General features: G+C 42.6%; 2 protein-coding genes across 2 annotated transcripts in view; both read right to left on the bottom strand.

Moving 5' to 3' along the window:
• Positions 1–2,454: 2,454 nt before the first annotated feature.
• slc6a5 (solute carrier family 6 member 5) lies at positions 2,455–21,283 on the bottom strand. The gene is made up of 16 exons (XM_053866289.1): positions 21,178–21,283; positions 20,181–20,615; positions 19,559–19,709; positions 19,211–19,342; positions 18,925–19,098; positions 17,798–17,948; positions 17,250–17,382; positions 15,778–15,912; positions 15,593–15,696; positions 15,315–15,439; positions 15,051–15,163; positions 10,784–10,915; positions 10,601–10,700; positions 9,572–9,672; positions 6,164–6,331; positions 2,455–6,056 (listed from the first exon to the last, which is right to left on the bottom strand). The coding sequence occupies exons 1-16, from the start codon at positions 21,178–21,180 to the stop codon at positions 5,901–5,903; spliced, it is 2,313 nt and encodes a 770-aa protein (XP_053722264.1). The 5' UTR covers positions 21,181–21,283; the 3' UTR covers positions 2,455–5,900.
• A 3,606-nt stretch (positions 21,284–24,889) lies between these two features.
• Positions 24,890–26,494, bottom strand: part of prmt3 (protein arginine methyltransferase 3) — a 43,291-nt gene continuing 41,686 nt past the window's right edge. Inside the window, exon 16 of the mRNA XM_053866708.1 lies at positions 24,890–25,118. Coding sequence (XP_053722683.1) covers positions 25,009–25,118 — 110 coding nt within the window. The 3' untranslated portion in view covers positions 24,890–25,008. The remainder of the gene's footprint in view (positions 25,119–26,494) is intronic.

Raw genomic sequence — 26,494 nt, 5'->3', positions numbered from 1 at the left:
TTTTCCTATTAGTGATATCAGTCACAGTTGCTTTGTTTTGTGACTAAAATGCCAACGACAGTGAGCGACCTCAGCAGGTGAACTGAACTGTCCTCGCAGATAAACATCATCCATCACTTTAACAGCACTTGATGAAATCCAAGTTCTTCCAAAACCAAACTCAGTTGAAGGAGGCAATAATCTAAAACACACTAGTCAAGTGCAATTCACATGGCTTTCTCAAACTGACCACCTTTGATCACAAATACAGATTATTACTTGCATGACTTAAACAGTGCATGAAGAGAAATTGAAGCATGAGAGGAGCAGCTGATGGGCCATTGTCTAGTGACATCCCCACTTTGACTCAAAAGCGAAACATGGATGGTTTATTTCTGGATTAGTTTCTGAGTTTGCCGTCAGTGATAAAATCAAATAGCAACTCTGAGCTGGTCTTGGTCTCTCAAGTGTCCTGTGCCACATAGATGGACCTAGACACATCTACATTCTACAGAATTATCTGATTCACTCAGGAGAGCTGGATGTGATTGAATCAATAAATAAGAGTAATGTTGACATGACATCTGTTTCTCCACGTGTTTTCAATGACCCACCGTCCCTCCCCTAGTTCGGAAACCTTTTGAGGAGAGCGGAGGTGAAAGGGACACAGTCATTTGAATGGCAAGTTTTGTTTTGAAGTCATGCTAGATCTTCCTTTCGCTCCAGCTCAAGTTATTTGCAGTGAGTGTTGATGTAAACTCCGCTACCACAAGAGTACACCGAGTCTATGTGGAGTATTTACACGACGGCATCGCCGCCGAAAGTTCCCACTCTGCACTCCATTTACAAAAGCTGTCAGATTCAAGCAGCGCAGATGCCATATGAACAAACACTGGATTTGACACTGAACTGCAGTGAATTTTATCATTTCTGTCTCCATGAAACGGTGCCAGTGCTGACTCTGCCAGCTCCGCAGAGCTCACGCTTGTCAACATGCGCAACACTGAGGCTCGAACAATAAGCAATAAAACTGTAGTGAAGTAGAGGGTGTCTGTCAGGTACCTGCACTTCTTTTTTTCTTTTCTTCCTTTGCATATAATAATATGAAAAAGTTACGATCTCTTCCTTACAATTGTCACTGAAAGTACTGGCCACGCTGGTGTTCAGAACATCATTCCTTAAGGTCCATTTAGAACAGATACAAAAAGTGTGCAAATGTCTCATCACAAAAATTTTTTTGGTTGTACTGCGACCAAATGTCTTAGTTGACAGTTTTCATTTGGACATCTCTGTCCAAGAATGCCATGTTAGGGCTGGCACTTAAAGAATTATTCTCTTCTTTCTCTGGAGAGTTTCCTGAAAACCACATCCAATATGGCACCCCTGGCACAAGTATTCACCAACAGAGTAAAAACATAAACGTCATGAACATCAGGAAAATACATTTTGCTGACAGGTGAGTGCAGAAGACGCAACTTGGCGTGTACCAAAATCCTCATTTCTGCCCAAGAAACAAGACACTAGAACTTTCAATGCATCCTCTTTCTAGAGTATTTGCCCGAAAATAACCCATTAATAATACAATCCAATAGCAGAGTATCATGATAGCTATCTCTGTATCTAGTTTTGCAATCTTGTTTTCATCACCATGATTTTATGCTTCCTAATTGCTTTAGTGATCGCATTGAAACTGCCCTCCCTTGTGCTGCTCACCTGGTCCAGATGAAGATAAAAGGATTACATTTTCAAGAATACACTTATATCCCAGTGCATCGTCCCTCACCCAAAGATTTTTCAGTTGCGCAAACGCTCTTCAGTCGGTCTTTTCCTGCCAACTGAATTACAATTTTAATCAAATCTATTTTCAGCTCTTGTTTGGAAACATAATCATGGTTACATAATTTCAACCCCATATTTGCCATAATGAGCCATCTTTTTACTGAGAATGCATGAATACCCTGAAGGAAAATGGATTATTGATATTTTAAATAGTATCAAGAGGGCATATCTCTAAAAAGGAAGATTTGAGTAAACTGTTTTCAGGGGTAGCAGAGGATGCTGGAGACCCCAGGGAGAAGAATGACAGAGGAGAGAATGTGAAGTCCATGGTGACGATAAGTTAAAAATAAGAAATTGCCTCACTGAAAAAGTCACAAAGGGACAACGATAATAAAATAAATGCAGAAACAGCAAACAAAAGAAGCAAGAGCACGGACCATCCTCGTGAAATTAACAGCTGGAAGAGAAGAAATTCAAGGGGATCTTGGGGAAGCACGGCAGGCTAGGAATGTCACTGTCACTGATCAGACCAGGATCGTATAATATTTGTATTGAGTTATAACATATACTGCTTAACTTTAAAAAGACACAAAAAAGACAATAAAGAAAACAAAAAAGTCCTCCTTTATTCAGTCCTTTATTCATTTATTTAGTATACATTTCATGATATATTAGCGTTATATTTTCATTGGCAAAGATACTATAGTCCAATTGAATTTCTATACATAAATACAAAATCTGAGGTAGAGCCTCAAAGATTGATGACATTAAAAATAAATAAATGCATTTCACATATATTTTATATATATATATATATACTTTTCTTTTTTACAACTGACACCTACTTTAAAACATATTTATCATATATCTATACTCTATTTTCAAATGAAAGTATGTCATGTTGGAGGCACATATCTATATCCATAGGCAGCAGTGCCTCACATAGAACGCACATAAATGTATGACATTACTCAAGTAATTAGAAATTTAACCTATGCATCCATAGGTCGCACAATAAAGTGGCCAAAAGGCACGACAGACAGAATAACAATAGTGGTACTGTTATCATATGAGACAGACAATAAGCAATCGGATGATATTACTGTTTGAAATACATACAATATTCTACCATAAGAGACAACTATAAGGCCAATGGTTACCTGAAGATGTGTTGTAACGTATTGGCAAACATCGAGGAACACTACATGGGATATGATTGGCAGTATCTCAACCTCTATATGCAGATGACACATTCCTTTGTTTCTAACATTTTGTTGCTGTTCACCATTTTCTCAATCCTCTTTCTTTGGTTACCGTCACTGCCCAAAGCTTACTGCTAGGCAAAGTTAATTCGTGCTTTTTGTGTATTATTTTTTTTTCAACGGGAAAGATAACAGCAACTTTTCAACGTCAACCCAAAAGCCTCCTAAACATGCAGCAGTTTTCACTTCTACGGAGCGATAGGATTATTACATATGGACAGAAAGTTCAAAACAAAGTGCACATGCAAGCTCTTCGTTGTTCTAAAGTTCTGTCTAAACAGGAGCCCAGAAATGCAACACAAGGTCAAAATAATGCACTTCTTACTCACGCCCCTGGAAGTTCCTTTAAAAGTTCCACAAAACATTTTATGGGAACAAATGCCAAACAGCTTCTCAAACCCTCAAATTTAGTTTGTGGCCACCTACGGTAATAGATGCAGGTTTTTCTGTCTGAGTGAAGTCACACCTTCAAAAAAGGCAAAGAGAAGCATCGGGCAGAGGATTTTCTGGGGATTAAAAGTCCTTTAAAACTTCTTTCTGCCATCATCTATGAGGACCGGGCCATGCAAACTGTGAGTGACCGTGAAGTTGAGTCCAGTGAAACTAACACAGAGGCAAACACGCACACGCTCACCCACAAGCATACACCGACAAACTGTACATTGTTACCACTGTGACACAAACAGAGCTATAACCGTAAAAAGCACACACTCTCAAGCAAGCTACAGAACAACATGACTTTTGTGCTCATTAAGTGATTAAATATAGGGTTGGTTCAACCTCCGGAAGCGTATTTGCGCTACTCTTTTGTGAAAAGGCATGGCTTCGAGAACGTGTCGGCGAGACCTGTGACCATCACGGCGGCGGTTATTGCCATTCTTCCTGCAGCAACCAAAACGCCGGCAAGGCAGCAGCAGCAGCTCGATACTAGGATGAAGCGTTTAACTGTCCGCATTAAATTGCATTTTCACTATTTCAAAACAAATGGCTGACTTCTTCCCAAAGTGCTTTGAAGGTCACCGTGCCAGCAGAATTCAGGTCCCACTTCAGCTGGGTTTGCGCAGCAGGTTGCTGCTGTGGGAGGCTCTGGCCGCTCATTTGTTGGTGCTGGTGCTGTTTCAACCACATTAGCTAAAGGGGAAGTCGAAGAACCGGCCCACCAGTGTGCTTATTTGGCTCATCCCCGCTCATGATTTGGTGCTCGAACCGCGCTCTTTATTTAGCATTGCTCGACTTCAGTGTGAGACAATAATATTTAGCAGCAGGGAATTAAACATATTTAGTCACTGGCAACGTCACCAACTGCCAGAGAAGTGGAGGCATTTATGTGAGGAGTCTGATTCTGACCTCCTCTTCGCACACTTCCGTTTTGTTAGCAAGCATAGCCATGGCTCCACACTCTGTTTCCTATGCGCTTGAACGTTAATAGTCCTTCAGCTACCTGGAGTAGCCTGTTGGAGTCAATATTACCTGAGACCCTGTTAGCATGAGCACGCGCAGAGAAGCAGAAGTCTGAAATGGAAACGAGGTCTCACAAGCGCTATCACAAACAACAAAGAGACACAAGTACACTCCGACAGAAGTACCACGGGCCATTTTCCCTAATCTAGTGGACATCTACTTTCATAGAACAGCTGCTCTCAAAGAGCGAGGACCCGACAAACACTCACGTACTACATATTTCTGCGATAAAACACTGCTAGATGTGAAGGTAAGATGGGCACCCACTTGATTCTGTTGTTCTCATGAGTGCTGCCTTTCATGAGAAGCAGCAAATTGGCTGTTTATATTTTCACCTATTTATAGAGTTAAGTACATGTTTAATGTAAAGATGGGTTGCACAAGGCGCTTGACAAATTCACAACAGATACATCAACTAATGCTAAAACGTATTCAGTGACTATCGGATTGTTATTTAGAGTTTCAGTAACTCGCTCAATTAAAGGATTAAATACGACACATTTCTTGCTATGATAGTGAATGTTCTACTTTAAATTCTAGGTAAATACGACAGCGTTACAATGTAATAAAGGTAGACGGAGGGCTTCACAAGTTTCCCTGCAGATTAAGCTGGGAAAAGGAGAGCCGTGCCTCCATTCGACTGCACATCTGAGACCAAAGCATATAGACAAAACTGACCACAGTGAGAATGCATTCACTATTTTCACAAATGTAGGAGGCAACGTTTTGTTGTTTGTTTTTGTTTTGTTTGTTTTTTTTACCCCAAAAGAAATAGAAATTGAGCTGCAGCTACAGTGAATACATTTATACTGTACCGAATAAAAACAATATACGGTGTGGGGTTTTTCAGGACAGAGGCAGTTATATATATATATTATTATTTGTATTGCCTGTGGACGTTTTACACACAAATGAAAAAATAACAAACCCAGCTAAGCTTACTGAACCATTGTTGCACTGCTGCTCAATTTTCTTTTTGTTTTCCTTTGTCTGCTTGCACCAAGAGGATCTATTATCTTTGCACAGACGGCTTACACACACAAACACACACACGCACACACACATATATGACTATAGGGAGCTGCTACTGTAAGTTCATCATAGCAGATGCATGGCTGAGCTGTGTCGCTGTTGTGACCCCATTTTTTCTGCTAAAGATCCCCTGTTTGAGGGTTCTGGGGTAGTGGGTGGTTCCAGTTTAGATTGGATGCCCGCCTGGGATGACCCTTCTCACACGGTGGTGAAGCCTTTTCCGGCACCTATTCAATATTTGCATGACACTATGAGGCACAGAGTGTAGATCACATCGTAAAATATGGACAGAGAAGGGTGAAGCAGAGGAAGAGCCGGTCAGACAGCAAGCTCCTCTGAGCAGCCCTGAAGGGGTTGAAGGTTGTGAGCTTGGAGTAGGGGCAACTTCTACTGGTAGGAATCGAGCGGTAACTCCTTGGGAGGCAGCTTGAGGCCCAGAGAGTTGGTTCCGAGTGGGTCAATCATGTTCTTGTAGCGTTCTCCACGGTGCTTCATCAGGAAAGGGCCCCAATCTGGTTGAGGGGCGCAGACCAGCTTCAAGCGCTGCAGGAAAATCAACATGAAGGACAATGGTATGAATAGCAGATACAGGTGCTGGGGAAACATGGCCGCGGCATGTCCTAAGTTCACAGCAAATGAGGTGAGCAAACCTCCATAATGGTGCCGGGGGCAAGGTACATCTTAATGCCGAACATGATGGGGATCCAGATGACCGAGCAGATGACCATGAGCCAGCCCATAACCATGGACCACGTGGGGTAGGTGTAGTTCTCGTATGTCATCACCTTCCACTGGTACAAGCTCAGAATCAAGATGCCCTGCGGAGACCAGAAACAGGCCTTTAATGAAACGTTTCAAACATTTCATTTGGAAAGCAGTCAGAGTTTGTGGCGGCGAAATAACACAGATTATTGTCTGTCAGTCAGAGAACAGAATTGCTGGAAAATGTTCCATGGCCTTCAAATAATCAGCAAAAACCACTGATGTAGTAATGCAGCAATAGTTGTGAACCAACCAGCCAGCCGTGTATGTACAGATAACTATCAAAACAATATCAATGCCACCTACAATATTGGTCCCCACTAGGATAGATTATGCTTAAAGACAGACACAGACTATGTTCTGATGTTTTGTGGGGACATTTTATTCCCCGGCCTCTCACCCAAAACCTAACCACCACAACACATGGCTGAACCAAACTAAACTGAATTACAAAGACCCTGTTATTTCAAAGTTTTAATCCCCAAATTGAGACTTAAACTTGTGGGGTCTGGCAAAATGTCCACACAAATGCATAAGGTTCCCACAAATAAGTATGTTTCCAAGAATTTGACCCCACAAGTATACAGTAGCTATACAAGGACTAAACACACACATATATGCACACGCACATATACATGTATCTCTATTCTTATGAGGACCTCTCAGTGTCATAACGCTTTCCCCAGCCTCTCACCCTAAACCTAACCATCCAAAACAAATGTCTCACCTTAACCAGGACTCTGAACCAAACTTAAACCTATTTATAATGACCCAGTCACTCTAAAGGCCTCATCCCCAAATTGAGGATTAACCTTGTGGGGTCTGGCGAAATGTCCCCACAAAGCCAGTGGTGTTTTGACAAGAATTGTTCCCCATAAAGTAGGATTAACCAGCACACGACGTGTGTGTGTACTTGTTTGGGTGGGCTTGTTTATACTGCCTCGTGGGAACCAATTTCTGACAAAACACGATCCTCGTGGGGACCTTTTCGTCCAGACCTTTTGCCGGTCCCCACAGGTCTAAATTTCAGGATGAAGACTTCAACATACTGGGTCATGATAATTAGGTTTCAGTTTGGTTCAGAGTCCTGGTTCAGGTGAGCCATGTGTTTTGGATGGTTAGGTTTAGGGTGAGAGGCTGGGGAAAGGGTTGTGTCAATGAGCGAACCCCACAATGTCCAACAGAGATAGCAATACACGTTTGTGTGTGTGTGTGTGCACAGGCTTGTTGCACTAAATAGTTCAATTCTTTATCACAGATGAACAATCTTTGTGAGGAATAATTGGATGTGAGCATCATTTTTAGTGGGAAAACATTACTTTGTAATGGGAGTCTATTGGGGTGCAGAAACTTCAGGCAGATTTCCTAACCCGTGACCGATAACAGTGACTGTGAAGTTCCAAGTGCAGCTGCAATCTTGTCCTCGCAATAAAAAAAAAATCCCAGACGTAGAAGAGAACATGACGGACAAAGCAGCAAGAAAACATTTCTCTGTAAAATCGTAGCAGCAAAACAAACTGCATTGTAAAATTCCCGTAATGAGTCACAGCTCTTTAATAAAAAGCACAGCAAGCCAGAGATTTGAGTTGCCTTCCAAATACTGCCTGGAACACCTGAGGTTGACGCAACAATAGGACAAAGGTCATTCCTTCACTCTCCAAATGTGAAGTTAGTGGGTGATCAAATCAAAGCCTGGGATAAAAGACGGCCGCTAAGAGGCGGCAGGCAGAAATACATTAACCCGAGGTTGTGCATCAATGCTCCCCCCCCGAGGAAACCTCATCTCCCTGGAGAGCAGCAGGATGCCCGGCCAGGCGACTGCTGCTCCATTTGTCATCGTCACCTCTGCTTTTATGCTACAGTGCTTTTCATTACAGTCACCAACATTAATGCTGGCAATTGTCCAGACGCTGACACACTGGTAAACACGCTGCATTGTGATGTCAGCCTCTCCTACTAAAACAGCTTGTCCAGGCGCAGAAGAATTACTGGGATAAGCCTCTTTTAAAGAATAGCAGCGATTGTCCAAGTACAAAAACCGCACTACAGTAGATGCCATGTTCTGTGGAGCAGGAGGCTTCCTTTGATATGTGCGTCTAGAGTGAGTCCTACTCTCTTGTGATCCATTTCTTGGAAGCCAGTGCATCAGGGTGTCACTTTAATGAACATTTAATTGCTCTACCTTCATGTTCCAACTATTGTGTCAGACTGATGACTTGCTGTTGTTGTTTTCTTTCTTGCTTGCCTTACACTCCTGTTGTATATCTTGAGCACATCTACAAGTCAAAGGCCAGATGCCAGCTAAGCTTGCTTGGTGTCAATACGTGTCATCATTTACGTCCCTTTTTTCATGACAAACTAAACATGGGTCTTTGATGACGGCAACACTGTGGTCAGATTTGTCAGCTTTGTTAGACGAGATGAGAGGAAACTGTATGTAGATGGTCTGTCAGACGAAGCTGCGATGCCGGTGTTCACCTATGCACTATGGCGGCAGCACCTGTTGGTGGTCTGAATTTTGTTTACCGTCACTCGGAAGCAGTGGAGGAACAGGCCGGTGACAAGTACGGCGACATAATAACAAACCTCAAGCTGTTATTACTGACTGTGGTGAGAATTGTTCGTTGGTGAGTCACAGCAAGTGCTGTTAACACACCCTATGTTGATACTATCAGTCGAGCACTAGTTGTGACATATACACAACCTTTCCCACAAAGCCCTTGGTGCAAATGAGTTGCTGCTGAGCTTGAATTTGCTTGGTTCGTGCTGCTGGTCTCAAACCTAAGTTAGTTTGGTTGTGCTAACGTGCTTGTGTGTGTGTCACCGCATCAAGTGAAGTCGTGGCTAAATGTTGTCATTACAAATGAAAAACCGACAAACTCAACCGTTGACATACATGATAGTTTTGGCCGATGTTCAATGTGTTGTGCGCCAAACGATGAGGTGCATGGTTATGGCCATTCCTCTCTGAACATTGTTGTATTTGGGCAAAATTGAAACACATAATGCAGTACATCATAAATGTCTATGTTATGTACATAATGGTCCAGCCCACATGTGTATTTTTGCAAGCTATTCATAAATCGTCTTGTTATTATAATCATTTCTCCCTGACTAAAATTGACTAAAATGTTTTGGGGTTTTCGTTGACTAAAACTAGACAAAAACTATTACAAGTAGACATGACTAAAATGTGACTAAAACAAATGAGTATTTTTGTTCAAACGACTAAAACTAAGACAGACTGAAATGGCTGCCAAAGACAACACTGGTCAAGTCACAAAAGACACACAGACCGTCAGAATGGTTGGAGTGACGAAGGCCCAGCAGATTCTCCAGAAGAAGTTTGGTCGAAATCCAATCATCATTTCGATATCATCACAAAACCTCTGGAGCCCTGTACAGAAAAAAAGAATGGCATGAATATACTAGTATGGCACTGGCTCTGCACCGACGTCCAGAGTGTAATGAGTGCACCAGGGCAGCAGAGGGCAGTAACAGAGGGGAGAGAATAGGATATTGTCACCACAGTCACATAGAAGTTGATTTATTATGGGGATTCGGTTGTACAAAAGGGTGGTCAGGCCAGCAATGTTGGATGGTTTGGAAACAGTGGCGCTGAGGAAAAGACAGGAGGCAGAGCTGGAGGTAACAGAGATGAAGATGCTGAGGTTCTCTCTGTTAGTGAGCAGGATGGATAGGATCAGGAAGCAGTAGATCAGAGGGACAGCACATGTCAGGTGTTTAGGAGACAAAGTCAGAGAGGCCAGATTGAGATGGTTTGGACAGAGGAGAGATAGCCAGTGCATTGGTAGGAAGATGTTGAGGTTGGAACTGCCAGGCAGAAGGTGGAGAGGAAGGCCAAAGAGGAGATTTATGGAGGTGGTGAAGGAGGACATGAGGATTGTAGGTTTGAGAGAAGAGGAAGCAGAGGACAGGGTGAGAAGGAGGAAGATGGTCCGCTGTGGCAACCCATGAAGGGAGAAGCTGAAAGGAAAAGAAGAAGAAGATTGTATATTGAGTTTTATAAGTCACAGTGTCCAGTTTCTGCCTGTTTTTACTGGACCTGGTCACGTGACCGGACATCTGGAGGCACAATGAAAAAGGGGATTATCATTTAGAACATTTGAAAACACATCATTTCACATAGCTCTCAGATTGGTCAAGGTAACAATGAGGGCGGGTTTAATGTGAATCAGAGGAGAATACAAACATAGAAAACTAAAACCAGAATTGCATACTGAAACCTTAAAATCTGACAATCAGATGGTGATAAAAAATTCAACCATGGTTGATGGAGCAAAAGTAATGTTGGATCTACTCACCATAAAGGTAAGAGATTCCCACCAACTCAAAGATGGCGATGATGACCAAGGAGTAGGAGGCTGCGTACGTGTCCACCAACTGCAGCATATACATGCCGCTCTGTCGCAAAACACAAACACACACATCAGGTTGCTGCCAACTTCATTTGCCTCCAAAACTAGGCGTGAGATGCGTTCCCTCACCTCCGTGATCATGGGGAACCCCAGGAAGAAAAAGGAGATGCAGCAGACCAGAGTGAAGAGAGCCTTGTATTTCCTCAGGTATTTGGGGAATTCGTCAGACACCGAGGTCACAATGGTCTCAATTGTTGCAAACTGGAATTGGAACAGGGGGGGAGGAAGGGCTGCATCAGCCTTTTTTAAATGACATAAATCATGACGAGGCATATTCAGATGGAGGACGGAAAATAATTCACCACTGTATTAAAGTTCAGGAACCATATTTTGAATGTTTTTCATCACATTTGTGTGACACATATGGTGACCGTAGTTTGTCACTGAACTGAGTTGACAGCTGCAAATTTGTGATAGTTACCAACTATGGAGAAGATCTTGAAAAAAAATGAAAAAGAACTACAAGTAAAAACTGTTTATGAAAGCACATGTTGAAGCAGTTCTTAAAATTATTTAGAAAAGTTTATGATGGTGCTTTCAATTACACTTCACTTATATTGTCTTTAGAGTTTATTTTGAAAAGAAAACATATTAGATTATATATATATATATATATATATTTTTTTTTTTTTTTTTTTCATGGTGTACACCTTTTTTCCATTTTCCTCAGCTGTTTGTATCAACTGTATTTTTTTATTTGATGAATTTGACTTGCATCTGTTTCTGCTGCTGGTTGGACTTTTCAATGACAAATATCTTTGCATTGATCACATGGTTTCATGTCATTGCCCAAGGTTTTTTTTTTATGTGTAAGTAAATTAAATATGGTTATTGAACCCAAATTAAATCAATAGTAGTGAATCAGTTCTATTACTTGAATGGGCCCCATTTGTTATGTTATGAGATCAAAAAGCCTAAGAAGCGCTGGTTTAGAAAGTACTTCAGTAACTGCGGCGTCTCTTATTAAACAACGCCACATCAGCAGTCTCAACTCATTTGAATCCAGCCTGCAGCTGAAGTCAGCATATGTTAGTTTCAGTCATCACAACATATTTTAGGTCCAGCATCAGTCCCTTGCTTTAGGACCTCAGCTCAGGAAGATTTTCATATCCTAATAAAGCGGCGGCTCGGCAGCTGGGGGCTCAACAGTATGGTAAAAGGCTCTCGGGCCCCGGAGGAGAGGAGTGAATGTATATAAATAGAAAAGTGGGGGGAAATCTTGGGAGGTTGCGTGTGTCTTACAAACTGCCACTTCTCCTTCCTCCTGTGCTCCCAGATCTAATTTCCTGTCGACATCCCAGGCCCATTAGGGCTGAGCTCCTTCGAACAACAAAGCTTCCATCCTCCTCTTCTGAGCCGCTGATGTCAAACCAAGTAACAACGTTATTTACAGTATCTGTTGACAAGCGTGCTAATGTGTGTCGCAGCCCTCCGGTGCCTCTCTGAACTCAAGACTGCCACCGAAGGAGTCACTTTTTAATCTGGAATGACAACACAAGTGCACCAGGAGGTGAAGAGGAAACCGAGGATGTTCCAAAATAGATGTTGAGTATGAACCAACAAAAAGTTTTATGGATATTAAAATGGAAGCAGAACATCCGACGTCTTCCGATAACTAACCATGGGCGGTTTGTTGGTCAGTTGTGTGCTATTTTCATTGGACTGACGGAACCACAGGCTCCACAAAGAAAGACGGAGGCTGCAGTCCGCAACAATCTGAACCAGGGCTGGATGCAAGCGTCTGTTTTGGACTGACCTAGTTCCTGATCTTGACACTTGTCACTCACAGCCAACACATGCTGCACTGCAGTGACAAACGCACAACAAACTCACGTGTTTCCTACTCTATAATAACACTGCATTAGTTCAGACATATACAGACACAGAATATGTCAAAATATCCACAGACTTTCTTCTCATCTAAATGTGGATTTAAATAAACTCCATGGTTTACACTGGAATACACTGTGGTAACATGTGAAACAGTGATTAAAACGGACGCTATTCAGAAAATCTTAGCGTTCTTCGTTTATCTCAAAAAGTTGTGTGAATATCAGGGCTGAAATAAAGAAGTCACAGCGCCCCCATGTGGCTTCTTTGGGTTTGTTCATCACGCTGCAAGTACTAGAATGTGTGAGCTAGATGCGTAAACCGCCCCAAATATGATCAAATAAATCAAGAGCTTCTGAAAAATAACGCTGAGATAAGGGGCCAACTGAAACTGCAGCATAATTGATTTTTTTCTCTTTTGGACACTTGCAGTCGAGGTTCTGACACACCTCTCATTTCACGCACTTTCTTAATTTCTACGACTATTTACTTTGCAGATACTCATCAAAGCGATGAATGAAGGCATATGGAATTATGTAGTTAACAAAGACGTGTGTCTCAAAACATATTTTTATATTTTACTTCTATTTTTTATTTTACATTCTTCTTCTCCTTTGCTGACTCTTTGTATTCTGGCGATAAGCTTCATGATGTGGTCACCTGATCAGGTTTTACAACAGGTGAACACAACAGGTCGCCAGTCCAGGGCACATGCACCATTCACACACACAAATTTGTCTTAGAAATGACAAACATTTAAGAATGGTGTGTGACACTGTCTGTTGAGCGAATGTATATCAGAGTCGACTCCATTTTCAAAGGCAGTTTTGTGGCCCCTCACTGGGTGCCAAATAGTTGCATGAGTGTGGCCCTGGTGGCACTGCCTCTTTCTCCAGTGTGAGTGAATTCCCATGAATCACTCTTGAGTTTCACCAAGAAAGACTGAAATCAAGCACAAAGTTCAGATGCTCCAACACTACATGAGCAAAGATTGGTGGATGTAGCTGGTGTTTTTGGTTCCAATGTAACTTTTAATGGTCACCTGACCTCAGTCCCAAGGCCAAACAGTGGAAACCAAATTCAATGTGATTTGCATCTACTTAGATAGACCTTTAATATATGGTGCAAAACCACCTGCTCAGATGCTCACAATACAATCAGAACAATTATTACCAACCAGTTCGGTGACATCCATTCAGATGGGAAAAAGGAAGCCATTGCAACCTTTCCGCCCTGCAGTGCATGCTGGGATGCCTCAAGACCAGAACAGCGTGCTATACTTGAAGACCATGAGCCATGTTGGTGGGCGTGACTTGTCACACATGGAATTAGAAGCCAATATTGGATTGTCGTCATGGTACTGAACAACATGCCGCTGGTGGGCTTTTGAAGGAGCCTGTTCTGTTGGACTTCAAGCGGATCCTATTCAATAAATCACTACATCAATGATAAGAATTTTTCTGCTACTCAGACATAGCTTAAATTATATGCTGAAGACGGACGGAAATGAACTAACACGTGCAGCAAAAATCACACGACCCTTCAGTCCTCCAGAGTGCGGCCCAGCCTCACCTACTCTTTGCCTCTGTTTGAGGCCTCTACTCTAAATCATCAAGTCTGTTCAGGTCTGTGTGTATCCCCTGCCCCTTCCACTGTGCAGCTTCAGTCAGAACAAGCCCGTTCAGGACACGAGGAAGACAATGAAGGAATTGTGATGTACTCTTAAGGAGTTACTGAGGTGCCATCAGTGCTGCCTGCAATACGCTCAACATACTGAATCCTGATTTTCACCAAGCTTCCCACAAAGAGCTGGTTCGGGCTCCTGCACTGGTGTCTCACACAGCCTCTGTCTGCCTCAGTGGGAGGTTTGGATCAGGATAATGAAGACATTATACTGTAAGTGTGAAGTTTGTCACAGTGTGGTGCCTCTGAAGTGTCAGCTTGGGTTTAACAGAAGTATTTTCAGATACGGGAATGCAAATAAATTGTGGTAAATGTCAACTTGAAATCGTAACTTTTCTTTTCGTTGACTTATGACAGAAAAAAAAATGTCAAATGCTGATCATTAAAGACATCATATCGACGCCAGTTACCTACTGGACTACTAAGTCATCTAGTGCTGGAGTTCTGGCTGCGTGGAAGCTTTGTTGTGAGCATCACAATGAACGATGCTATTTTTGACAGTTTAGCTAGAGGCACAATGTCACTGTTTGTCTGTTGCCAGGCATCAAATACACTCTAGCCCTTATACATCTCCGTGATTCAGCATGCAGGAACACTCTTGATCATATTCAGCTGGAAAACAGGGGCAATACAGTTTCACACTTATATAGCACAAGCCAATGCACCGCAGTCGTTCAAATGCGGCATAAACACCAGATCAATCTCATCGTAGACATAGTTACGGTACACCTTATCTACAACTAGTCATAAGTAAGCACCACAACTCCATCATGACTGTTAAATCATTGGATGCATGCTAGTACTGAAAATAAGCATCAGTTACCATGGTGTCCAGGCCAAGTGTGAGAAGCATGAGAAAGAAGATAATAGCCCAGAAAGGTGACAGGGGAAGTCGGGTCAGAGCCTCAGGGTACACCACGAAGGCTATGCCAGGACCTGCATATGGGAAAACATACACACACACACACACACATACAGATGGATGGATGGATGATAGATAGATCGACAGACAGACAGATAATAAAAAAGAGGCATATTACAGTAGACAGAAAAACGATTATGTATTCAACATGTCCTGCTGTCTCACCTTCGTCCGCCACTTTCTCAATGGGCACTTTCAACTCGTGTGCCATGAAGCCGATGACAGAGAAGATGACAAAGCCAGCAAATATACTGGTGGCGCTGTTTGTACATGTCACAATGACAGTGTCTCTGTGAAGGAGAGGATGCAGAAAAAAAGACTAAAATGAAAAAGGGGGGAAACACACTGATAGACCACAGTCTGGCACAGACAAGCCGATCCCGATTCCCGACTAGAAAAACACGTTTGCTCGCCAGAAGCACAGTTGACCTTCTGTGTATTACCTGTAGCAGTTATTGTGGAACTTATTGTAGGAGGAGAGCGTGATGAGGCCTCCCCAAGCGGCTGACAGAGAGAAGAAGATCTGAGTGGCCGCATCCTTCCACACCTGCAGAAACATGAGGAGGAAACACTGGCATCTAGTGGTCGTTCTACATATTGCACGAAAATAACGTGCAACTTCGCTCACTTTTGCGTCGTTGAGTTTCTCCCACTTCGGTGTGATGAAGTATAAAATACCGTCGAATGCTCCCGGAAGTGTCACTCCTCGGATCAGGAGGATCACCAGAACCACATAGGGAAAAGTGGCCGTGAAATACACAACCTGGGCAGAGAGGGGAGTGAAGAGTGTCAAAGATCAAGGCCGAGAACAGAGCAAACACTCGCGCTGAGTCAGGCGGTTAACGACATCGTTATGACTGTCGATATGACATCTGTTATGGCTCTTTAAAAGGAACTTGTATAAGGAAAGGGACACAACTTTACACACACACTAAAAAGAAAATGGATTAGACAAGTTTCAAGTTTATTTTTTGACACCAGTAAATTGTTCTATATTTTTTTAAACAGGTGTCGGGCATTTAAGGACGTACATGAGTCATTGTGAAAAAGTTCAATGTTTTAACTTCACTATTCAACAATGCTGAGGAAATGAAGGAACCTCAGAAGCACACGCATTAAGGTCGACACACAGGGATGCAACCCTGGCCTGCAGGCACTTTACATGAGATGAAGAGGTCACCTTCATATTTGTCGATCACATGTCATGGTGCACTAACATTACAGAGGTACAGGAGGTCTAAGGTCAAAGACCAACAGAAGGGAATGTGCGTTCATGAAGTATCATCTAGCTTCACTTTATGTTTTCATTCTAATCCCTAGATTTCCTATGTTGACAACAAGATGTTGTCAATATACATAGATGTGAAAATATACGTTGAATATTGAATATTCTATGTATATTTTCACCCTTTGTTTAAATCCAGACATGACAGACTCTTTTCTTTCAGGGCTCCTCCCTCCCTCACCTCCACCTATACAACGCTGCTGAAAACTTTTTTTATAGGCCTGCTTTTATGTAATATCCTCCAAACTTGTACTTCGTTATACTTTACTGCTCTGCCTGTAAAGCACTTAGTGAACACTGTTTGCAAAACGTGCTATGTCAATGAAGCTTGCATTGTGATTGTTGTAATTTTTGTTGATGTTATTATTATTACAATAACGACAAAATAAAATTTTGGATGTCATCGTCCACACACAGATTTTACAATAGTGGGTGTTTGGGTCCCTATCTCATATAATCTTTTCACTCCAGAAAATAATTTTCTACTCGACATGTTTTTTTTCACATGGTAGTAATAATAGTATTTACTCGCACATATAACTGCACATTGGAAGCCCAGAATTATTTTTTATAACGTTTGTATTACGTGTTTATAACAAACATTTTTATCACACTCTTATAAAATAGTGCTTTATGTAAAATATCCCCTTTAATATTTTGAATTTAAATCTGTCCCCAAGTTCGCAGCTCGTATTTCTCAGAAGAAATCTCAAAATGTAAAATGCAAATGCTTCACCACAAGAGGCCGCTATCGCTACATAAATATGGCATCAGCGCCTTATTATTATTTTTTTTTCCCCAGGTGTTCGCAGTACCTTCCCAGAGGACTTGATTCCTTTGGCGAGAGAGGCATAGACAATGAACCAGGCGAGGAGCAAACAGCCAGCCAGGGGCCAGCGGATGTCTCCGGGATATTCAATGCCAGCGGAGATGTGCAGCACATTGTACCTGCGGAGGGTGAGAGAGGATGAGTGAGGACAGCAGACACGTTTGATTCGACCAGACAGTATTTAACGGATTCATTTGAGAAAAGACCATCTGACTTACAAAGGAACATTTTAGTCGTAAGCAATGATGAAATGAAAACGAAAGAGTTTTTAAACTCATGTAATGCAAACCAAAACAAGAATTTATATATATATATATATATATATATATATATATATATATATATATATATATATATATATATATATATATATATATATATATATATATATATATATATATATATATATATATATATATTCAATGGCATGAATATTTAATATTTTGAAAATTGATGATTCGGACAATTTCTGATGTATGGAATGTATTTCAGACTTTCTTTCAGTATTAGAAATTCTTGGTTACATATACTCACTTAAAGTATTCCTCACTGGGGCTTACATAGGTGGAATTTCCATCTCTTGTCATGTTTAAGAGTTTTGTCAAGTTTCCCGCGGCATTAGCAGACAGACAGAAGCTTGTGTCTTTGATTAATGTCGTGCTTTTATTCCGCAGGATACATGAATCTGGAGGAGAATAACGGACAGCGAGTGAGAGATCGACACACCATTTTATACTCAAACAAAACAAAACACAGAACGTACCAGGGATGTTTATAAGCATTTCAATTCAGCACAATACAATAAAAGTAAGTTACGAGTAAATGGAAAACGTAACGTTTGAAGCCAGATTATTTCATGTAAATAACAATTTAAAAACAGCGTATTTTGAAAACAAAATCACCTCATAAATCATAAATAAAGGACATCCGATCAAATGAAAGAATCACTTACTTGTTTTAACATTAAATTATTGTCTTGCTTTTGCAAAATAATTAAACCGTAGACAGGAATTAATTTAAATTCAACGCATTTACGAACACCTTCATTAACGACTTCAAACTTCAAATTCGGATTCACTCGTGTTTGCTGTCCGCCAGGTCTCATGCGGCTGCAACGCGTTTTCCGGCCGGCAGTTGTCAGTGTTGAGCTCTGCAGCACTGCACCACTGTACAGTAAATTTGTCAAACCAGCACTTTTTGTGCTGAATTCACAGAATCTCCGGCTCAGAAAATACGATAAATGACCACATTTTTGAAAAAGATTTGGTTGAACTCGATGCCAAACCACTGATGGATGGTCCACCTCACATTTTACCACCATCAAAACATCATTGTTTTTATTTTAATCGATGAACACAATGGAGTTATAACAATAACAGTAACTTAAATACATCAGTAGTAATTCACATACGATTTATACAAATTCGTTGGGTTTTTTTCTGTCTCAAGGGCAGATGTGGTGAGTAAATAACGAGCTTCCGTTGGGGGTGACTCGGAATTTAGGCAGTAAAAAAAGACTGCAGAGATCCCAACAGGTCAGGATTCATTATACCGCAGGACTCCCCAACTTAAGAGTCGTGGCGCATTGCGCAATGTGACGAGAGGGAGCGAGTGAGTGTGAGAGAGGGAGGTAAGCGTGTGTGAAGGTGTGTGTTTCTTACCTAAGAGCAGCATGTCTTTGTCCATACACTCCACCGTGTTCCACTCATTCCTACAGTTAGCCCATGGCAGTGAGCCCTTCAACGAAGCGAACAGGTAGTACAGTGTCCAGCACATAATAATGTTATAATAAATGGCTATCAAGACAGATATTATCAACATGGCAATCCCGCAACCTAAAATAAATAAACGAGATATATAAATTACTATTAATGAAAGGTTGAGAGTGGTATCAATTGCAGTGGTTATGCTTATTTTATTTCTATCAGGGCTGAGGTGACAGGTTACCTTGTAAGGCCGGGATACATTTCCACACGGACACTGGCCCCTGACTGGCAAACTGGCCCAGGGCCACTTCCAGGAGGAAGATGGGGATGCCGGCGATTCCCAACATTGTCAGATAGGGAATCAAAAAGGCGCCTGGAAGGACGTTACAATAAATGAAACGGGAAAGCATAATAACATTATAATGTTTGTAAATATTATTTTCAATATTTTAAAACACAAATAGTATTGCCAAAAATCTTTTTTTTTTTCATTAAAATCAGTAAGTCATGGAGGCCTATCTATTGGCAGTATTTATTTAATGAACATATATTTTCAAAACCAACTTTGGCGGCAGTTTTTGGGGCCTACCTCCACCATTTTGGAAGGCGAGATAAGGGAACCTCCACACATTCCCCAGGCCAACAGCGTATCCCACCATAGACAGAATGAAATCCAATTTATTGGACCAGTTTCCTCTGGCCTTATTCTCATCTCCGCCATCATCATCGTCATCGTCATCCTGGGAGGAGAAACGTGAAGATAGATCCAACTACTCACAACCATCTTGACGACATGAAAACAGAGCAAGGGCTCAACAGTCATTTGTTCGTTCATGTTCTTTACAAATATGTCGTTGTATCTCCATCATTCGTTTAAATAAAGCGGTGTATTATAATGCACAATAAAATACCAGCACCGAACTGACGTGCAGCATCTGCACCAGAACGCATCATCTGGAAAATGTGAATGAGAGTTGGGGAGGGCGGAGGAAGGTTTCCCCAAACGGGAATCGAACCAATCCGCTCTCCGGTGGTTCCTGAATAACGGTGCTGTTTCAGATGCGACCACAGTGTGAGGGGAAAATACAGGGATAGAGTTATTCTTTATAGTGGAACAAAAGGGTGAGATCAGGATGGAAAACATTCCGATTCCAAATGGCATTATGAAGTGGAACTTCTGAGACAAAGAGCACTGACTTCGGCCCACTTACCTGCGTCACGCTGCCGGGCTGCACCGATGTGTTCCCGTCCGTCCCCAGTATGATGGTGGTTTGGCTCATGGGCGTCCAGTTAGCGGTGGAGTTGTTCCGCACTGTCGGGAGCTGCGGTGGCTCTGCGCTTCCACGTCCGGGGCTCGAATCCTTCCTGAAGGCCGAGTTCGCGCTCACAGATCCGGGCGCAGGAGGCGCCGGGTTTTTAAACGTCCCGTACGCTTTGTTACTTTCCGCGTCTTTATTCTCCGAGGAGGGAAAAGTTTTAGCCTCGTTCCGCGGGTACGCTGAGGGCTGATGGCAGGGGGAGGCCGGCGCGCACGCAGCCGCGGGGTCCGCTGCAAGTCCCGCAGCTCCGTCCGGCTGCTGCGTGGGGATGTAGCCACCGGGGGTGTTGTTCGGCGGCGTGGCCATGTCCCTCTGGCCGAGGAAGTCCTGGGCGATAGAAGGCAGAATTCGTCAGAATAAACCAGAATTCTGGAGTTTTTCCTTCCTAAATCCAGCCTGCTCTTGTGCGGCAGCTTAGAATAGTGGGAGCTCCTGTTCTGCCGCTCTGCGAGAATCTTTAATTTTACGGCCCATTTCCCGCCTCATGTCATCCAGCCACACTGATTTTATTTTATGGGCAATAGACAAGCTGCCGCGGGTCTCCCAGCGGCTGCGCGCCTCCGGCAGCCACGCGAGGACCCGGGGTGGCAGAAGCTCCCACATGCGAGCGAGAGCGCGCAGATGTGTGAATGGTTCAAACACAGATCATGAATGAACGGCTTGAATTTAAAGAGACAGGCACGCGCTGAGCGCGCGTCTTAATTGGGGAGGAAAGAAATTGGAAACTATGTTTAAAAATAAATAAATAAATAAATAAGAGCGTTATGAAGTTATTTGTCAAACTTGAAAATTAGGGAGAAAAGTTTTAATCCAAAGCCTGCATGTTTATTAAAAAAAAGTATCAGGTCGTGGAGGAAAAGTTGTTGAAATAATGTCGCGGCACACTCACCATTCTGGCTGAGGCTGTGGATGGAGGACAGATGAGCAGGAATGGAGAGAAGACCAACGCTGAGTCTGTTCATGAGACGCGCAAAGAAGCAAGTGCACAGCTCGTCCACAGCTGCGCGGGAAAAGACTCGGGCGTGTGCGTCAGTGCCGAGCAAGGTGCCCTTCCTGTGACATTTTCTTGATAATAGGAGTTTGATAAATCATTGGCCATGGATTTGGAGTTTTAAAGGGACGAATCTACCCCCTCCCCCCCCACAAAAAAAGGAGTTGCGTGCTGCCGCGCGTGTCGCGAGCGCTCTATTTACGCACGCGGGATGCGTGACCAGGCAGTGTTGCCACTTATTCACTGCTGATTAACACACTTCCGGACACGCGCGCACATGCAAGCGCGCCAGATGAAGATTTCCACGCGCGACTTTTTAAAAGTAGCAAACTAAACTCACTAACTCAATAAATATTTTATTACTGTTTAGGGCGTTTTTTTTCCGGTGACGCCCGCGTCATGCATAAAAATATACCGCTGAACTAAAAATAGTATCTGCACTTTGCGGATTTTACGTGCAACGTCCCAAGCCCTCGTGCGTCATCGGCGTCACGGCGTTAATCAAGCCGAGGCTGAAAGGTGGGTGTGGTCACAGCGTGGCTACTCATTCGTTTAAGTCTTACGCAAGACTTACGTGGTCCGGGAGTGAGAAGGGTCAGAGCCAAACACTGGGGCCAGGGATGGAGCGCTGACAGCCGAGGAGAAACGTGCCATTTATTGTAGATCCAAGAAAAAAGAACTGCATTGCGCACAACTTGGCAGAGATGTTTGCCATTCTAACTAGTTCATTTAATGTTACAGCCCAATGAGGCCTTCAAGCGTTGAATGAAGAATGGGCCCTTCTCATAAGATAAAGGCCTTAAAATTCCAATAGTTTTAATGATACGTTTTTTTTAACATAGGTTCTTGACAGTGTTGGTCACCTTGGCTTTCCCCGCCACCAGGGCGATGACAAATATATTCTTGGCGTCTAGTACATTTGTGTGGCGCATTTCATAAGAATTCTTGCATGAACTCTACTAACATTTTTATTTAAAAGACGAATATATTTGGAGTCGATGACTTGAACTTTCGTTCACCTTTCAGCAATTATCAGTGCTGAGATAACAAGGTTGTTTTAGAAATATGTTCTATATTCTTGGTGTGAACATTAAACATTTTTAACCAGCCACAAAGAACATTTTACAGTTAAACATCAGGTATATTTTACCATCTCTAAATGATTTCAGTTCAGCCAACGCTGTCGTCTACACAGCTTTAAGAGGAGTTGTGAATGAATTGAAATCAAGCAACAACAGTTTGACTGTATGAACTGTTAAGACTGAATTCCTCCACCGGAGCTGCGCTGCTGGAGACAGTGGGGACCCACAGAGGGGGGTGGAGGGTCTCAGCCCGGGACCGTCGCCTGCGCTCGGCACACTGCGCTTGTAAATCTCCGGCGGTTCCAGATAAGAGACCGCAGCGGTGTATATTAGCTGCTGCCTCCATTTTAATTACATTGTCAACAGAGAATAATTGTAATTGATTTCTGCTCTTCTTCTGGAAGGCACCACGGAGTGACACACACGTGCGCGCGCGGACACACTCGCAAGAGTCCACGCGTAACGGAACACGGATGGTGCACCTTCCTCACAAACCCGCTGACGACACATTTCTAGATGTCAAAAACACAGAGAAGCGCTACAGTTCCGTGTCTGGTTCTTTCCCCAATTTCCTCAAAAGTCAGTTCAAGTCCGGATCGAGCGTTTGGTAGCTCGTTAATTACAAGAGCAGCGGTAATGAATTGATCATTGCTCCTGTCGCCCTGGTGATAAGGAGCCGCATCCATCTGAGGCGCATGGGAAGCAGTGATTCAGCGGTGGAGGTCATCCAGAGGCCCCCGGCTCCTCATCATCATCACCATCCGTCCTGGCTGACAGGGACGATACACTTTATAAGTCCAATTTCACTTTCCTCCGAGACCCGGAACCAGCGCCTGGAACATCACCCCGCTCATGGTTTGAAAATAAACATTTGTAGGAATTTAAATACAGTTAAACCAACTCAGTAGAAAAAAAGAAAGTAGGTGCAATGCAGTAGGACTGGAATATTAAAGAAATTATTTCATCTTGTTGGAATGAAACATTTCGATTGTTTGGCAACAATCCATTAAAGCCGTCACTGACTGTTGTATAGCACATTTGAAAAGCTACTCAACCAACAGAAAAGTTGTCATTTCTAATAAAGGAACATAAGTGGAGCAGAAAAGTTGGACTTTTATTCAAAATTCTATGACATCCTCTTCCTTGCTTCCCAGGTTTATCTGCCTAACTCCATCACATCATTCTTCACATTGTCTTCAATCCTCATCCTTTTATTACCTTCTTTAAATCAGTACCGAATCTAGTATGTCGAGACACAGGTTTGGCCCGCAGGCCTTCAGTTTGACCCTGGCGCTTTGTAATTTACCAACTTCCTGCCAATGAAAACAAACCATATGGGTGTTCTCTAGCTGAAGAGTTCATCTTCATCTTATAAAGTGGGTTGGGGGCCATTTGAGGCCATGGTCTTCGAAGACGCAGGCGGCAGACTCCGTCATTCATTTATATTCAGAATGCCGCTAACGTACATGAAACTTGACAGGTCAAATGAATGGTCCTCCAATGTGAGCCACTAAGTGGTGATGCCTAATGCTACCGAATGCTTTCCCAGCAAAATAAAGACAATAAATGCATCAAAGTTCTGAATAAAAAACCTCAGGTTTGTATGTTTTACATGCCTTTATACGCCATTTAATAACTTCTCGGTCTTTAAATGGACTGATAAATAAATTTGACATTTGGCTTCCTGGAAATATATTTCGTGGAACACCTTTTTTTTCTCCTGTAAAACTGTCTAGGATCAAGGGCAGATGATCTCGGGATGAGAGCCTGAGTTCTCTTATTTTTAAAAACAGGGCAAAAAGACTTAGGCGCTCGAGTTCGAGTGAAAAAGTTGACGGAAAATGGAGCTATTTTTCCCTAAATCGAGCTTCAATTACTTCAGTAAATGTTGATTAAGTAATAGCTTTGCCAGCAGAACACATGCTTCATGGATCAGGATGAAAAGTTGGAATTACAGTTCTTAGGCAAACAGCCTTCATAGTGAGCAACTTCAGCGAACATTTACCCTGGGCGCTGACAGAAAGGACACAGAAGCAGTAAAATGTGAATGCAAGTGTGACAGACTGTCAAGGTACCAATAAGACAGGCGGCCCAACCCTCTTCACAGACAAGCACTCGTCCTTTGGAGGGGTCGGAATGTGTAGCAGTAGGCAACGCTGCACAATGAAGCATGTACACAGCCTGTTTAACAGCCAAAACTCATTTCACATCGTCCTACTTAGCTTACGGAAGATGGATGTTGGTGGAGGCGAGATGTCACGCCGCACCAGCAGAACAATAAAGGATGACGGTGAGGAGGAAGGAACAGTTTTCCTGAAAAGATAAGCTTTGTAGTCGATGTGATGTTCGGTCCCCATATTTACAGTGAAGAGGAGAAGCAAGAGTAGATTCATCGGTGCAAGCACAAGACATGCGTTTCCAGAACTATAATCATTTTCATGTTTAATATTGTCGTCCTGCCGTAAATGCAATATCAGATCAATAGTACTCAATGAATGTACTACTTCAAATCATCTTTTCATATTTTATTAAAAGGCAACATTTCCCGAAGAACGTGAAGCAGCTATAAAAGAAAACACTGTTGATGCACTGGAGCACATGAGTCATGAGACGGTCCATCAGTAAAGTCAGCTGGAATCTTGATGTGTCACTGCAGGCTGTACGTCTGCTTCACATCTTTAAGCTCAAGGGTGACGAGGAGAGATCGTGGGTCCTTCTTGTTTTTACGTACTGTGAGCTTCCCCTGCACTTCCTCTCCTAAAAGAAAAAAGAGAGAGTAACACACCATCACTCAGGGCTCTATAGAGTTGCAAGAAAAGATGAAACTGACATTGAGGTGTAACAGCACTTTTTCAAATTAGAAAGAAAGTAAAAACATTCTAGAAGGCATGGCTTTTGTGCCACTGTTTGTCAAAACTGCAATATACCAGGAAACAAAAAGAATCACTGAAGGGATGAAACACTCTCATAAACTACCTAGTTTGAATAGAAGTCATAGATTGAGTTTCATAAGAAGAGCACCACCTGATTTAAGCATAGCTGCTATCAAAAGCGCATAGGTTTCTCCCAGTGGCTTGTAGACGCCTGGAACAAACCAAAAAGCAAGACCAGGAAAGATACCATGAAGGTAAGACCCCATTCACCCTGAGGGCCACTCTGCCATTAACAAAAATGTTGTAGCTTGTCTGCAAACTGTGGTTTAAAATAAGACCAAAATACATTGACCAATACAGAGTGTGCCTGAGTTGAGAGGGCTGATGGTCTGGCAGCAAGTTTTTATTTCCCAATGGGAAGATTGGGTTTATTTTTGGAAATGACTTTGCCAAAGGCAAAAAGAGTCGGCGACACCTGATACAGCTGCTGTGTGTAGTTAGTTAGCAGCAAAGTGAACTGGCTCATTTGGCAAACGTTTTATGTTTTTTTGGTTTATTTTCAGTAGCAGGAGCTGTGGGAGACCTACTGTTGGTGAGGTTTATCAGGAGATTATCTAGTCACATCTCTGTCAAGAGTCAAGGGGGTCTTTCACCAAAACACAAGTTTTCTGGGCCTCTCCAGAAGACACAATACCACTGAACAAAGACAGGACCAGGTGGTGCCAACAGAACTCAAGGCTGGCTATTGTTGGGACATAAAGGAGTAAAGATATGGATGATCTGACTTTCAAGACTCAGTGGTTTCATAGCAATTGACTTCAGAATTATTCACAGAGTGAGATCACCAGGGGCTTCAGATGATCCTCAGTACTTGGATTGAAAAGTGGAGGACACTCTGGATAGTTCCACTCACACACTTGTACCAAAGGACAATCCAGAGTCACATCTAAACCTCTACCTGCTTCAGGCTATTTAAAAGAGCATCACGAATCCTACCCTCCTGATTCCTGACTCTTTTACGCCAGCATGAGACTCAATACTGGCAGGATCAGAGATGGCTCAAGAGCACTCCAGTTATATAGAGCTACTTTTGACAGATGTTGATAAATGGGCTGAGAATAATAGAAATATAAATAATTGCTCAGCAGAATCCCTGCCCTGCAGCAGAGTGGAGCTGCTGAGCTCAGGCCTCTGCGCCATCATCTCTGCACCAGCGCTCGAAGAAATCAAGTGTGTGATGCCAAAACGCTTTAATGTATG

The sequence above is a fragment of the Synchiropus splendidus genome, chromosome 5 (assembly GCF_027744825.2).
Source record: "Synchiropus splendidus isolate RoL2022-P1 chromosome 5, RoL_Sspl_1.0, whole genome shotgun sequence".
NCBI lineage: Eukaryota > Metazoa > Chordata > Actinopteri > Syngnathiformes > Callionymidae > Synchiropus > Synchiropus splendidus.
This window is presented reverse-complemented; position numbering and strand designations above follow the sequence as displayed.

Coding starts and splice junctions, on each gene's coding strand:
- slc6a5 (XM_053866289.1), bottom strand. Junction 6,332..9,571: donor TCACTCCAACCATTCTGACG/GTCTGTGTGTCT, acceptor TGGTCTCCGCAG/GGCATCTTGATTCTGAGCTT. Junction 6,057..6,163: donor CCCCCGGCACCATTATGGAG/GTTTGCTCACCT, acceptor ATTTTCCTGCAG/CGCTTGAAGCTGGTCTGCGC.